At 37.3% G+C, this 17027-nt stretch overlaps 1 protein-coding gene across 2 annotated transcripts in view; it reads left to right on the top strand.

Moving 5' to 3' along the window:
• The window catches only part of Tenm1 (teneurin transmembrane protein 1), an 889292-nt gene that overhangs the window by 512945 nt on the left and 359320 nt on the right, over nt 1-17027 (top strand). For both annotated transcript variants that reach the window (XM_087599322.1, NM_001446957.1), the window contains 1 exon segment: nt 4310-4548. In XM_087599322.1, the coding sequence (XP_087455448.1) occupies nt 4310-4548 (239 nt within the window).

The raw sequence follows: 17027 nt of genomic DNA, 5'->3' as shown, positions 1-17027 counted from the left end.
TCCCTCTTCCCACCATAGGGCATTTCATCTAAGTTCTCCCTTTGAGTCCTGGGAGGTAGGAGGTTGTGGGATCCTCTAGAATATACCAGAGATTTGAGAGGTAAGAGACATCCTGCTTTCTTATAGCTTCTAAGACTACCAGCCCAGGGTTGGTACTGTCCACAATGGTCTGGTAACTCCTGCATCCATCATTAATTATGAAATTTCTATATAGACTTGCAGCTAGGTCAGTCTTATGAGGACATTCTATAAATTGTGCTTCCCTCTTCTATGTATCTTGACTATATCTTGTATCGTGGTGAAAATAAATAGAACAGCAAAATTGACCCCTTGTCAACCTGACACAGAAACATGACACATGCTGCTTATTAATCCATGGTCTTTCTTTCCTTATTCATCTCTAAGACCTCATATTAATATCAATATCACAGTCTAAAACATTCTAAAGTCCCACAGTTCTTAAAAAATTCAGACTCTTTAAAATATCCAAATATCTTAAAATATCCAGTCCCTCTAAATCCCCAAACTTTCTCTACAAGTTCAAAGTCTCTCAAGTGTGAGCTCCTATAAAATCAAAATCCAAGTTAAACACTTTCTCATTTCAGTGTGTGTGTGTGGGGGGGGGTGTTAACTAGGGCAAAACCAAAGTCCAATAGTGTAAAGTTGAGGGTCATATATCAGGGAATCATGATCTTCTGGGCCCCAAGAGGATTCATTTCTCCATTCTGTTGTTGGCAGTACACACAGCTTGTTGGAGTCTCACTCAGTCCAGCTCTGCTCCACACTGCCCTTGGCAGTCATCCCATGATATTGGCATTTCCAATATGCTGGGGTCTTCATGAAACCGAGACTTCACCTTCACCAATGGCCTCTCAGTGCCAAGCCCCAGCTGCTCTCTATTACCCTTTCATGCCTTCAAAACCAGTACGCTCTAGGAAATGTACTCATCACCAGAATAAGCTTCCAGCACAGGGTACTGCTTTGGCCAACTCTAGACTACAGCCACCATTTGCTGACCCTGGGGAAACGCTGCACAGAGAAATGGTGCTTGTGTCTTAGTCACAGCACAGTCTTATGACCCAGCTGACAAGAATCAATTGTTCCAGCAAAACACAGGTTTCACTTTAATGGTTGTAGTTTCTTGTTATTCACAGCCAGTACTTCAGCTCAAGCAGACCAGATTCACACAGTATTAATTGAAAATAGTGCATTAAAAGTCCTGAAAGACTATATTCTTCCCTCTGTAACCCTATGAGACAGGCCTATATTATCTGCATTGCTCAAAAATTTTCCCTTCCAAGAACCTACAGTCAAGAATCCCCTGAGCTCTGAGTATCCAATGTCTTTTCCAGCCTAAGGTTCAAATGCTACCACAATCCTCCTCAAAACACACGATTATATCTGTCCCAGCAATAACTCCCAGCTTGGTATGAATTTTTGTCTTAACTAGGGTTTCTATTGTTGTGCTAAAAAAACACCATGACCAATTGCAACTTTCACCTTATACTTTTATCAGTGAGGGAGCTCAAGATAGGATCTGAGGAAGAACTAAAGTGGAAGCCCTGATGGAAAACAGTTACTGCTTCATCCACCATGCTTTCTGATACCACCTAGGACCACCTGTGCAGAGTGGACTAGGCACTCCCACATCCGTCAATCAAAATATCCCATAGACTTGTCTATTGGCCAGTCTGATGGAGGCGTCCCTTAACTGGGGAGCCTTCTTTCCAGATAATGTCAGCTTGAGTCAAGTTAACAAAAGAACAAAGCAGCACAAAGACATAGAAAAGAATACACATGCATTCTGTAAAATGCTTTGAACAGATAGTGTTTCTTTATTGTGTCAGTTAATATAGGTTATTAGACCATGATTCTTTTCTAGTGAGGATTAGGGTCACTGCTAACATCAGACAATAGAAATAGACTAAGTAGGAAATATCTGATACCAGTTTTATCCACAATATTAACTGGCTGTTACTTAAGTCACTTTTATTCTTTAGGTCCCAGTTATTCTCATTGACAAAGGAGGACATTGGACTACTAGATGATTTATAAGGAAATTCCTTGCAATTTTCTGAATCTATGGGTGTCATTCTCACATGCTTCCTATTAAAATGCCAAAGGGAAAAGTAAAAAATGAAAAAATAAATAAAAGTTCTGTTTAAAGTCTACATGCCCAATTCAGCAAAAAAATTCAGCAAAATAATGTGCTTTTTCTGTACTTTAACAGACTAACATTAAAATTTTAATGTTTTCAGGAGCTGCATAAAGCTAGTACACTTATCGTCTGATAGAAATAGCTCCAGAGTACAAAATTGTGCATCACTAATGATTGGTAATGGAACCATGGACCTGGTTTCTGCTTCTCTTTGTTTTGTTTTCTCATCTGTAAAAGGGACATGAACATTGTGACAAGCTTGTTATGAAAATAAAGTGGTATAATACTTTATATTAGTGTTATAAAATTATCAGTTATCACTTGTGCTCAAGTTTTATCATCTGTAGAATAAGATAATAATATCAACCTTAAACACATACAAAGACCAAAATAATACACTTAAAAAAACTAACTTGGGACCTGACCATTCTAGATAAAGAGGAGACTAGAAAGTTTACCAAATACCAACTTTTTAATTTTAGTTATAAATCTGATATGAGATCAAGAACATTTTTCATTAATAAAATACCCATACTTTTTAAAGTTACTGTTTTATCTACAAATATCATTCCTTTCTATTTAAAAAATTATATTTTTTGTTTTGAGGCCTGGCTTCTTTCCCTTAGTCCTATATGTAAATGCTTTTCTTAGTGATTAAGTATGTTTACAGCACAATTTGTAATGCCCGTGAATCATGTACTTTTAAAATTACTTAATGAAATACCAATTATTAGAGATATGAGTAGGTTATTTTGGTTATTATAAATATCACTGTAATGAATGAGTTTTTGAATAAATTGTCACAAACATCATTTCCTGAGGAAAAACTCCTACGACCATAATTATTACATAAGCAAATATATATTTAAAATATCTTGGTATATGGTGTTAAGTTGCCCTCCAGAAAGACACAGGGATCTCAATATCATTCAGAACCCAGCCTTTTAGAAAACAGTTAACTTCCATGATACTCAAGCAAAATTCCCTATTGTCAACATTTTTACTCTGTTGGGGTTCTTTTCTTTAAATGAACATGTTTCTTTTCCTTCCAATGTGGAAGCTGGAAATGAATCTTATGCATTTGGGCATATGTTGCAAGGTGATGTTGACTTTTCCCTTACTGAGAGGTTTTATACCATCCATTAAAATTCAGCACCAGAATGTGCTTTGTTTAGCAATGCATTTTACTGCCATAGAGGGCACAGTAGAGTGCTTAAGATTCAGGACTTAGAAGCCTGGATGCCCTGTATGCTGATTCTAGCTCTGTCACCTGTGTGGCGAGTGAATTTGAACAAGTTGTTTAATCTATGTTTGCCTACTCATTCTTAAATGTTCAGTGAGGAAGATAGCATAGCCTGTTTTCCACACATAAAGAATGTATACAGTAATGAATACATAATAGAACGCATGGCACGTAGCACCTACTAAGGGTAGATTATGGAACAAAACACATAGATCTGTCTTTCTTAAGTCCTTATTTATGAATGTATCACTACTGTTTATGAGAGATCCAGTTATAATAATAATTATGAGCAACCTGTGACCATTCTGTAGGAATATAATATAATAGCACCACGAGTCCACTTGCATGAAGTTCTTCTACAGCAGGCATAATGAATGTATGGTGATAAACTGTAGCATTGAATTTGTCTCTGGGAGTGGAGGTAGAAATTTGCTTTGAAAAAAATAAGTTAGAATTCCAGGAGTTATGGAACTGTTCTATGTTTGGATAGGGCGTGGGTTGCTTGAGTGATTGCATTTATGAAATCTCAGCAAAGATACACTGATATCTAGAATGTTCTAATTAGCAAAATATGATGATACAATGCAGTCACCTCTTCAGAATCATGATTAAGAAATGAGAAAAGCAGAGTGAATATCAACTCTGTAACAGCAACATTTACTTGTCAGCAAGAAAGGAAGGAAGGAAAGGAGGGAGTGAGGGGGACAAGGTGACACAGAGGAGGAGGAGGCAAAAGAGATGGCAAAGACACCAAAGAAAATTCAGCTAACTCTGGATTACATGAAAATTTTGTCTAGCCTCGTTTTCGTCCATAGCATGGCAGTTTGAAATCAGCAGTGTTTGTGGGTTTTGTAGCAATTTGCTCTGGTATTTATAGGAAAAAATTTTTTTCTGTTTTCTCCTATTAGGCATTTCCTGTTCAAACATGGATCTGGTTCCTCTGCTATCTTCAGTGCAGCCAGTCAGAACTACCCTCTGACTTCCAATACTGTCTACTCACCACCTCCCAGGCCACTGCCTCGAAGCACGTTTTCCCGACCTGCCTTCACGTTTAACAAACCGTATAGATGCTGCAACTGGAAGTGTACAGCCTTGAGTGCCACTGCAATCACAGTGACGTTGGCCTTGTTACTAGCCTATGTAATTGGTAAGCCCTTTATTCTATGTCTCAGTTTTCTTTTTGAACCTGCTTGCTTTGTTTGCAGTGGGGTAGGAATTCACTCTCAATGCTGGGATGCACAAATTTGTAGCATAGCTAACTGCTGTAATAACAAATGGATTTCTAGTTAGGCTTTTTTTTCTCTAATCCCTAACCTTAAGCACTATTGTTGGTGTGGGAGGAGCACTCTTTGAGAAGAAATATTTGCAGTAGTAACACATTCTTATTGATTGTGGTTACTGTAGTTAGCCATGTTCGTTTCAATTAAATAGTTGTTATGGTTTTCTCATTAAAAGACATAAGTACTAATCTGCAATAGCTTCTTAAACTATGCATACACAGTAATATGGCTATTGAATCTTAAGATAGCAATTTCATTAAAGAAATACTTATTTGAGTGCTTTCATAAAATTTCGTGTACAATATCTTCCCAAAGATTCACAGAAACCAAAACATGCACCTTATTTTCACACAGAAAGTTGGAAAGTGTGTGGCTCATGAACTTGGAACTATAATTGTGCATAGTCTTTTCAGGGAAAACATGTTCTTCAGTCACTCTGATTAAAGTCACCCACACCTAATAGAAAATTGTATGGATTTTTCTGGATGGCATTTTATTTTGACTGAATATTAATTTCTGTGCTTCAGTGGTTCTGCCAGTTTAAAATATAAATACTTTAAGAAACATGCTTTTTGAAAGACTTATTCCAAGAATAGATGGAATATCCTGATGAAACAAATCTATCTAGATATGCCATTAGCAACTTCTTTGCAGTTTTAACCTGAAACTTCATTTCCCAACTGAGGCAGAATTATTCACTGAGATATAACAAATATGATTCTGAAAAGTGAATAAAAAAAGACTTAAAATTTCTCGTAACTATAAATAACAAAGCATGCTTGGTTAGTTCCTATTTTTTGAAAGTGCTAACAGATCCAAGACTTCTCATATCCACTTTCTCCAAGAGCTATAGAGTAAGAGGATGTAAGCAAACAAACAGATTACTTTTGAAGAACTATTACTATGATGTCAGCAATAAAGAGACATGCCCTCTGATGGTCTCCATGACCAAGGATTTAGTATGAATCCATGGCAAGGGAAGTGGATTCCCCCCAAGCAATCGATATTCTATTATTATGTCACAAATATTTCTCATATATCGTGTTTCACTCAATGCTTGCATCGTATATTTACTTAGTTTACAATGATTTGTAATGAGAGATACTTTTGATGAGATGAAAGGATAAGGACGAATTGCAGTTCCAGTAGATTTAATCATGAACTCATTTACAATAAAACAATAGGGACCAACAAGATGGCTTAGGATGAAGAGACATCGGAGCTCAATGCCCTCAATCCATTTTGTGTGAGGAGATAACTTTATCCTACAAGTTGTCTTATGACCTCCGCATGCATAACATGGCATACGTGTCCACACACAAACACACAACTACAGTAAATAAATGTTAAAAAGAAAAGATACAAATGAGTAATCTGAGATGTTCCAGTACCATAAAGAGCCTTCAAAATGTTCTTGCTGAATTATGAAATCAACCTGCCATTATATGTGTTAGTTTCTGTTCACTTTAGTATATGGAAGTAATGTTTTTACATATAAGATTAAACACCTAATACAAATAAATTTAGATGATATGAATGTGTGTTAATTATAAGTTCACATTATCTTTAAGTCTATATTTCTATTTAAATTTATATAAGATGTGGTACTTACGTCAGAAATTTTATTATATAATGTAAGACTCAGTGGTTTATCTTTTTCATGTTGCTTGTAGTCATTTCAGAGAGTGATATTTATATAGAATATTATTTTAACATGACAGATGGTAACATACTACAATAGTTATCAGCATAGATTTGAAATTTCCTGCTACTTTCTATACATCTTGCCATGAGTGAATCATTTAAGCTGTTCAGATCTTCAGTTACTCATGGGTAAAATGTGCTTTAAGTAGCCCTTATAGAAGGATTATGAGAAGAAATAAATGAATGAATAAAAATCAAACTACATGGAACAGGAAATATTTTAAGAAGAAGTTTATAATGGTAAACTATTAATACAATTCTAATATTCACTTGTTATTTTTGTTCATTGGGTCCAAATAGTTAAGCATATTGCTAATTGTTTATTTATGTTTAATGACAGAGCACACCCATAAAGAATGTTTTTAACATTAGACCTAACTTCCTTTATAGCATACAAGTAAACATTTTAGTTTACTAAATAAATCGACCTGGCTGTTTTAAAATTAAACTAGATATACCATGTTATGTCTTACAATGGTAAGTAGAGTTAAGTGGTTTGATTCATTAAGAGGTATCTTTTGAAAATATTTACTGTGATGTTTTTCATCCAAAGTGCTAATCTAGTACAGAGAATGGGTTCAAAAGGAATTTTCTTACAGTGAACATTGTGACTTGCTTCTTGACCTTTGATAAATTAGGAAATACATCTGCCTAAAGCTCGGTGTTATATAGCTCGATGGTGGCATGCTTGCCTAGCATGTTTGAGGCCTTAGGTTCAAAACCAAGTACAAAAAAAAAGCTGTCTTGCTGGATTTATCTTATTACTGCCCTATTGCTGACCATCTCAGGAAAGTAACTTAAGAATTCATAAATTCACATTCAAGTGAAAGATGCCACATAAGAACTATATTATATAAGATGATTTTTAAATGGCTTTCTATGGTTGAAATAAAACACTATTATACTTCAAAATATGAAACCATTTCACCCTCCACTCTTTTGGGGCCTGTAAGAGTTGTCTTTTTTTCAGTCCCCTTTGCATTTGCTGTATAACACAAGAATATCTTTCACTGAAACTATTACTGCTTTCTGTTTCCCGTGCAAATTCCTTTCTGCTATTTCATTTTCCTCTATTATCCATTATACAGAACCTTTACATACTAATGACTGTATGCTGGGTTGCTCTCAATCCACCAGGGAAAATCACATCAATATCAATGGGACATCAATAGGTGTTCTGTGCATAATGCCTCTGTAAGTGGTCATTGGAAAGCAGTAGAAATCGAGTATGAGAAAAGCCAGAGTTGAGGTGTTCAGCCAAGCAGCTATAGCCTTACATCTACCCACTGAACCTTTTAAGTCAGCAAGAAAATAATTCCTTTGAATAAGTTTTGATGTCATAAAATTTGGTAAAGAGATATATGGAGAGCTTCTGATTATATGAAAATATCATGGAAGGGTTATTGTCAGGACTTCCTCATAAATCTGAAATATTTTCCATCTGAATCAAAAAATATGTCCTTATGCTTCATCCTCTCTGATATTTTGGCATCAGTGATGTATCAGTGCCAGTCAGAAGCACATTTGCTTGAATTTACAAATAAGCTATATGAAGTAGTAGTCAGGAAGACAGATGACCATATGCAAGACATCAAGAGAAGGCGAGGTTAAGGTACTCCATCAATGGCTCGAAGGGCACAAAACACAGCTTCTCTGCAATCTTTGATGTTTTGATCAAATTTCTACAGAGTCAGCAATTTCAATAAGCAAGAATAGAAACTCACAGGCAGTAGAAAATCATGAATACATTGTAACAGGGGTCAAATGGGCTGCTGCATTAAACAAATCCAGAAAACATTTCTAGCATTCAGACCCAGTATCATCAGTTAATGACAAGGATGATCCTTTTGATTTTGCAATGAAATTAGTAATGATTCATGCCACCTTCAAGAGATGGGAGTATCAAAACTGTAACTATTAAAACATTAAATTCCATAAATGATGTCATAGCACACTCTATGGCCCATATATGAAATGTTAATCAGATAGCTATTAACAATATAGAATTAGGAAAGAGTAAAATATTCAGTTTGTTTCTGTGAACTGTATTTATTAATAAAACTATTCAACAGAGTCAAAGACCTGCTTCATATTTCTATTACAGCAAACTTTGAATAACACCTTATTTTAGAGTTTTCATTTCCCTCCTTTATACTTGCCCAAATTGTTCTAATTTCTGTGGCTATTATTGGGGAATAAGAAAGTGATGAAAATGATGGAGTCAAGGAGAAATAGATGTGTTCCTTTTGCCCATAATTGTGGGTCCAAATTGTGATGCCTCACTAGAAGGAAGCAATTAAATGAGACATAGAATGTCCTAGATTTGGAAAAATTGAAGATCATATATTGTTTTAATGTAAAAATAAAAAGTGGAGAAACTTTCTCATAAATTTAAATATTAAATGACCCCTCAAGTAATATTTTGAATATTACACATTTACCAAAATCTCTTTTAATACTAGCCAATTCATTGACATATCCGCTTAAGTTTAATCTGAAAAAATAGAAATATGGATAATACATCCATAAGGGTTTATTTATAACTAAATGAGGCATAGCATGCAAAACACCCATGATAATGCTTAGAAGTTCTACATAAAGATTGGTGATTACTATTGGTAGAACTGGATTATTATGAACATTATTAATTTGAACTGAGATTAGTTACACAAGAATAATTTTATTAATGTATTTGTGTGTTTGTGTATATTTGAGGTCATGTTTGTGGGTACATGTGTGGAAAGTACATGTTAAGTGGCAATTGTTTCACATCAAACGATACATACGCACCCTACTAAGTACTTCTTAGGCTACAGGGAAACTTAAAATTGGATTCTGTGACATAGATAAGTACCCAACAGAGGGCATAAGAAAAGAGGAAGGTGGTTTAGAAATTTTGAAATTTTATGGGCTTAAGAAATTTTACCATGGCAAAAGTCAATTGGCAAATTCAGTTGAAATATTTCTCCAGAGATCTCTCAGACACTGGGTCACCAACCAGTATATACCAGCTGAGATGAGGCCCCCAACACATATAAAGCAGAGGACTTCCAGGTCTGAGTTTAGTCAGAAAAGATGCACCTAACCCTCAAAGTACAGGAAGCCCCAGGGAGTTTAGAGGTCTGGTGGGGTGGGTGGGGTGGAGACATCCTCATGGAGACAGGGGAGCAGGGAGGAGGTATGGGATGTGGAACAGTCCGAGGGTGGACTGGGAGGTGAATAAAATCCGGAGTGTAAAAAAAAAAGAAATAATTAATAATAAATAAATATATGACTTCAAACAATTTCTGTCTGTGTGTGTGTGTGTGTGAGAGAGAGAGAGAGAGAGAGAGAGAGAGAGAGAGAGAGAGAGAGGGAGAGAGGTGGATATTCTTATATTCTTTTTTTTTTAATTAACTTGAGTATTTCTTATATACATTTCGAGTGTTATTCCCTTTCCCGGTTTCAGGACAAACATCCCCCTCCCCCTCCCCTTCTTTATGAGTGTTCCCCTCCCCATCCTCCCCGCATTGCTGCCCTCCCTCCAACAATCTAGTTCACTGGGGGTTCAGTCTTAGCAGGACCCAGGGCTTCTCCTTCCACTGGTGCTCTTACTAGGATATTCATTGCTACCTATGAGGTCAGAGTCCAGGGTCAGTCCATGTATAGTCTTTAGGTAGTGGCTTAGTCCCTGGAAGCTCTGGTTGCTTGGCATTGTTGTACATATGGGGTCTCGAGCCCCTTCAAGCTCTTCCAGTTCTTTCTCTGATTCCTTCAACGGGGGTCCTATTCTCAGTTCAGTGGTTTGCTTCTGGCATTCGCCTCTGTGTATGCTGTATTCTGGCTGTGTCTCTCAGGAGTGATCTACATCCGGCTCCTGTCAGCCTGCACTTCTTTGCTTCATCCATCTTGTCTAATTGGATGGCTGTATATGTATGGGCCACATGTGGGGCAGGCTCTGAATGGGTGTTCCTTCAGTCTCTGTTTTAATCTTTGCCTCTCCCTTCCCTGCCAAGGGTATTCCTGTTCCCCTTTTAAAGGAGGAGTGAAGCATTCACATTTTGATCATCCGTCTTGAGTTTCATTTGTTCTAGGCATCTAGGGTAATTCAAGCATTTGGGCTAATAGCCACTTATCAATGAGTGCATACCATGTGTGTTTTTCTGTGATTGGGTTACCTCTCTCAGGATGATATTTTCCAGTTCCAACCATTTGCCTACGAATTTCATGAAGTCATTGTTTTTGATAGCTGAGTAATATTCCATTGTGTAGATGTACCACATTTTCTGTATCCATTCCTCTGTTGAAGGGCATCTGGGTTCTTTCCAGCTTCTGGCTATTATAAATAAGGCTGCGATGAACATAGTGGAGCACGTGTCTTTTTTATATGTTGGGGCATCTTTTGGGTATATGCCCAAGAGAGGTATAGCTGGATCCTCAGGCAATTCAATGTCCAATTTTCTGAGGAACCTCCAGACTGATTTCCAGAATGGTTGTACCAGTCTGCAATCCCACCAACAATGGAGGAGTGTTCCTCTTTCTCCGCATCCTCCCCAGCATCTGCTGTCACCTGAGTTTTTGATCTTAGCCATTCTCACTGGTGTGAGGTGAAATTTCAGGGTTGTTTTGATTTGCATTTCCCTTATGACTAAAGATGTTGAACATTTTTTAGGTGTTTCTCAGCCATTCGGCATTCCTCAGCTGTGAATTCTTTGTTTAGCTCTGAACCCCATTTTTAATAGGGTTATTTGTCTCCCTGCGGTCTAACTTCTTGAGTTGTTTGTATATTTTGGATATAAGGCTTCTATCTGTTGTAGGACTGGTGAAGATCTTTTCCCAATCTGTTGGTTGCCGTTTTGTCCTAACCACAGTGTCCTTTGCCTTACAGAAGCTTTGCAGTTTTATGAGATCCCATTTGTCGATTCTTGATTTTAGAGCATAAGCCATTGGTGTTTTGTTCAGGAAATTTTTTCCAGTGCCCATGTGTTCGAGATGCTGCCCTAGTTTTTCTTCTATTAGTTTGAGTGTATCTAGTTTGATGTGGAGGTCCTTGATCCACTTGGACTTAAGCTTTGTACAGTGTGATAAGCATGGATCGATCTGCATTCTTCTACATGTTGACCTCCAGTTGAACCAGCACCATTTGCTGGAAATGCGATCTTTTTTCCATTTGATGGTTTTGGCTCCTTTGTCAAAAATCAAGTGCCCATAGGTGTGGGGGTTCATTTCTGGGTCTTCAATTCTGTTCCATTGGTCTGTCTGTATCTGTACCAATACCATGCAGTTTTTATCATTATTGCTCTGTAATACTGCTTGAGTTCAGAAACAGTGATTTCCCCCTGAAGTCCTTTTATTGTTGAGGATAGTTTTAGCTATCCTGGGTTTTTTGTTATTCCAGATGAATTTGCAAATTGTTCTGTCTAATTCTTTGAAAAATTGGATTGGTATTTTGATGGGGATTGCATTGAATCTGTAGATTGCTTTTGGTAAAATGGCCATTTTTACTATATTAATCCTGCCAATCCATGAGCATGGGAGATCTTTCCATCTTCTGAGGTCTTCTTCGATTTCTTTCTTCAGAGCCTTGAAGATCTTATTGTACAAATCTTTTACTTGCTTGGTGAAAGTCACACCAAGGTACTTTATATTATTTGGGTCTATTATGAAGGGTGTCGTTTCCCTAATTTCTTTCTCGGCTTGTTTCTCTTTTGTGTAGAGGAAGGCTACTGATTTATTTGAGTTAATTTTATACTCAGCCACTTTGCTGAAGTTGTTTATCAGCTTTAGTAGTTCTCTTGTGGAACTTTTGGGATCACTTAAATATACTATCATATCATCTGCAAATAGTGACATTTTGACTTCTTCTTTTCCGATCTGTATCTGCTTGACCTCCTTTTGTTGTCTGATTGCTCTGGCTAGAAGTTCAAGAACTAGATTGAATAAGTAGGGAGAGAGTGGGCAGCCTTGTCTAGTCCCTGATTTTAGTGGGATTGCTTCAAGTTTCTCTCCATTTAGTTTAATGTTAGCAACTGGTTTGCTGTATATGGCTTTTACTATGTTTAGGCATGGGCCTTAAATGCCTATTCTTTCCAGGACTTTTATCATGAAGGGGTGTTGAATTTTGTCAAATGCTTTCTCAGCATCTGATGAAATGATCATGTGGTTTTGTTCTTTCAGTTTGTTTATATAGTGGATCACGTTGATGGTTTTCCGCATATTAAACCATCCCTGCATGCCTGGGATGAAGCCTACTTGATCATGGTGGATGATTGTTTTGATGTGCTCTTGGATTCGGTTTGCCAGAATTTTATTGAGTATTTTTGCGTCGATATTCATAAGGGAAATTGGTCTGAAGTTCTCTTTCTTTGTTGGGTCTTTGTGTGGTTTTGGTATAAGAGTAATTGTGGCTTCATAGAAGGAATTCGGTAGTGCTCCATCTGTTTCAATTTTGTGGAATAGTTTGGATAATATTGGTATGAGGTCTTCTATAAAGGTCTGATAGAATTCTGCACTAAACCCGTCTGGACCTGGGCTCTTTTTGGTTGGGAGACCTTTAATGACTGCTTCTATTTCCTTAGGAGTTATGGGGTTGTTTAACTGGTTTATGTGTTCCTGATTTAACTTCGGTACCTGGTATCTGTCTAGGAAATTGTCCATTTCCTGCAGATTTTCAAGTTTTGTTGAATATAGGTTTTTATAGTAAGATCTGATGATTTTTTGAATTTCCTCTGAATCTGTAGTTATGTCTCCCTTTTCATTTCTGATTTTGTTAATTTGGACACACACTCTGTGTCCTCTCGTTAGTCTGGCTAAGGGTTTATCTATCTTGTTGATTTTCTCAAAGAACCAACTTTTGGTTCTGTTGATTCTTTCTATGGTCCTTTTTGTTTCTACTTGGTTGATTTCAGCTCTGAGTTTGATTATTTCCTGCCTTCTACTCCTCCTGGGTGTATTTGCTTCTTTTTGTTCTAGAGCTTTTAGGTGTGCTGTCAAGCTGCTGACATATGCTCTCTCCTGTTTCTTTCTGCAGGCACTCAGCACTATGAGTTTTCCTCTTAGCACAGCTTTCATTGTGTCCCATAAGTTTGGGTATGTTGTACCTTCATTTTCATTAAATTCTAAAAAGTTTTTAATTTCTTTCTTTATTTCTTCCTTGACCAGGTTATCATTGAGTAGAGCATTGTTCAATTTCCACGTATATGTGGGCATACTTCCCTTATTGTTATTGAAGACCAGTTTTAGGCCGTTGTGGTCTGATAGCACGCATGGGATTATTTCTATCTTTCTGTACCTGTTGAGGCCCGTTTTTTGACCAATTATATGGTCAATTTTGGAGAAAGTACCATGAGGAGCTGAGAAGAAGGTATATCCTTTGCTTTAGGATAGAATGTTCTATAAATATCTGTTAAGTCCTTTTTGGCTCATGACTTCTCTTAGTCTGTCTACGTCTCTGTTTAATTTCTGTTTCCATGATCTGTCCATTGATGAGAGTGGGGTGTTGAAATCTCCTACTATTATTGTGTGAGGTGCAATGTGTGTTTTGAGCTTTAGTAAGGTTTCTTTTACGTATGTAGGTGCCCTTGTATTTGGGGCATAGATATTTAGGATTGAGAGTTCATCTTGGTGGATTTTTCCTTTGATGAATATGAAGTGTCCTTCCTTATCTTTTTTGATGACTTTTAGTTGAAAATTGATTTTATTTGATATTAGAATGGCTACTCCAGCTTGCTTCTTCCGACCATTTGCTTGGAAAGTTGTTTTCCAGCCTTTCACTCTGAGGTAGTGTCTGTCTTTGTCTCTGAGGTGTCTTTCCTGTAGGCAGCAGAATGCAGGGTCCTCGTTGTGTATCCAGTTTGTTAATCTATGTCTTTTTATTGGGGAGTTGAGGCCATTGATATTGAGAGATATTAAGGAATAGTGATTATTGCTTCCTGTTATATTCATATTTGGATATGAGGTTATGTTTGTGTGCTTTTCTTCTCTTTTGTTTTGTTGCCAAGACGATTAGTTTCTTGCTTTTTCTAGGGTATAGCTTGCCTCCTTATGTTGGGCTTTACCATTTATTATCCTTTGTAGTGCTGGATTTGTAGAAAGATATTGTGTAAATTTGGTTTTGTCATGGAATATCTTGATTTCTCCATCTATGTTAATTGAGAGTTTTGCAGGATACAGTAACCTGGGCTGGCATTTGTGTTCTCTTAGGTTCTGTATGACATCTGTCCAGGATCTTCTGGCCTTCATAGTTTCTGGCGAAAAGTCTGGTGTGATTCTGATAGGTCTGCCTTTATATGTTACTTGACCTTTTTCCCTTACTGCTTTTAATATTCTTTCTTTATTTTGTGCGTTTGGTGTTTTCACTATTATGTGACAGGATGTGTTTCTTTTCTGGTCCAATCTATTTGGAGTTCTGTAGGCTTCTTGTATGCCTATGGGTATCTCTTTTTTTAGGTTAGGGAAGTTTTCTTCTATGATTTTGTTGAAGATATTTACTGGTCCTTTGAGCTGGGAGTCTTCACTCTCTTCTATACCTATTATCCTTAGGTTTGATCTTCTCATTGAGTCCTGGATTTCCTGTATGTTTTGGACCAGTAGCTTTTTCCGCTTTACATTATCTTTGACAGTTGAGTCAATGATTTCTATGGAATCTTCTGCTCCTGAGATTCTCTCTTCCATCTCTTGTATTCTGTTGGTGAAGCTTGTATCTACAGCTCCTTGTCTCTTCTTTTGGTTTTCTATATCCAGGGTTGTTTCCATGTGTTCTTTCTTGATTGCTTCTATTTCCATTTTTAATTCCTTCAACTGTTTGATTGTGTTTTCCTGGAATTCTTTCAGGGATTTTTGCAATTCCTCTCTGTAGGCTTCTACTTGTTTATTAATGTTTTCCTGTGTTTCCCTAAGGGAGTTCTTCACGTCTTTCTTGAAGTCCTCCAGCATCATGATCAAATATGATTTTGAAACTAGATCTTGCTTTTCTGGTGTGTTTGGATATTCCATGTTTGCTTTGGTGGGAGAATTGGGCTCCGATGATGCCATGTAGTCTTGGTTTCTGTTGCTTGGGTTCCTGCGCTTGCCTCTGGCCATCAGATTATCTCTAGTGTTACTTTGTTCTGCTATTTCTGACAGTGCTAGACTGTCCTATAAGCCTGTGTGTCAGAAGTGCTGTAGACCTGTTTTCCTGTTTTCTTTCAGCCAGTTATGGGGACAGAGTGTTCTGCTTTCGGGCGTGTAGTTTTTCCTATCTACAGGTCTTCAGCTGTTCCTGTGGGCCTGTGTCTGGAGTTGACATGGCAGGTTACTTGCAGCAGAAAAGTTGGTCTTACCTGTGGTTCCGAGGCTCAAGTTTGCTCGCGGGGTGTTGCCTACGAGCTCTCTGCGGGGTCAGCAATCAGGAAGATCTGCGCCGCCCTTTCTGGGAGCCTCCGTGCACCAGCGTTCCAGATGGCGTTTGGTGTTTTCCTCTGGTGTCAGAGATGTGTGCAGAGTGCAGTCTCTTCTGGTTTCCCAGGCGTGTCTGCCTCTCTGAAGGTTTAGCTCTCCCTCCCACAGGATTTGGCTGCAGAGAACTGTTTATCCGGTAGGTCTCGTCAGGTTCTGGCAGTGTCTCAGATGCAGCGGTCCTGCTGCTCCTGGGCCCTCCTCTATGGGACGAGATGTGGATATTCTTAGACCTACACCACATAAGTTGCTAAGCTATCATTCTCTGAACTAAACAATAATGAACCATATTAAAGCAATTGATTTTAAACAGATGACATACTAAAGTATTTTATACTTCAGAAATTGGACTACATTTTCACATGAATTTTCCAGGATGGGAAGGACTAACATCACCAAGCAAATATCAGATTTTTGCAGTTAACACTAAGAGGTGGCATCTTGCAATGTGAGCTTATCCATTTGAGTTTCTGCTCTATTCCTTCTATAGAGGAGTAAATACATGTGTATATCAGAGAAGACAAATATATATGAGTACCTGAAAAAAATAAAGGATACAAGAGTTTTTAAAAAGTAAGGGTGAAAAATAGCCACAGATCATGAGAGCCATTTTAAGTCATGGTAAGGAGATAAATTATAATCCAAAAGCAAATGGGAATTTACAGGTTATTAGTTAAGGCACAAAAGTTACTTTAGTAGATTTACACTTTAGAAAGTTCACCTAATATCCCTACTAAAGTTGGGTTTAGCAAGCAAGATGAAATTTGAGGTCATGAATACAAATAGAAGAGTACAATGTTCATGCATGTGAATCATAGTGAGAGCATAGACTGGGAATATAGGGAATGGAAGTAAGAAGTATACAGAAGATAAAACATATTTGACATATGTGATAGGAGAACTGGATTAGATTAGGTTGAGATGCTTTTATAACACCAAGGTAAAATATGGAAGGGAGTCATAAAAGGACACTGCAGATGATCATAAAGACTATTATAAAATTGTGTATCAATAAATTGAATAATCTAGAAGAAATGAATAAGTTCCTTCATAAATTTGACCTACCAGTACTGAATTACGAGTCATAGAATATCTTGACAGACCAATATCAAATATGAAGGCTGTGTTAATAGTAGTCTCCCATCAAAGCAAAGTCCAAGACAAGGTAGCTTTATGGCTAAACTCTACCAAATATTTAAAGAAGAAATATTACTGAGCCTTCTCATAG

The sequence above is a fragment of the Rattus norvegicus genome, chromosome X (assembly GCF_021556685.1).
Source record: "Rattus norvegicus strain SHRSP/BbbUtx chromosome X, alternate assembly SHRSP_T2T, whole genome shotgun sequence".
Classification (NCBI taxonomy): Eukaryota; Metazoa; Chordata; class Mammalia; order Rodentia; family Muridae; genus Rattus; species Rattus norvegicus.
Note: the sequence above shows the minus strand (reverse complement) of the source record. Positions and strands in the feature narration are given on the sequence as shown.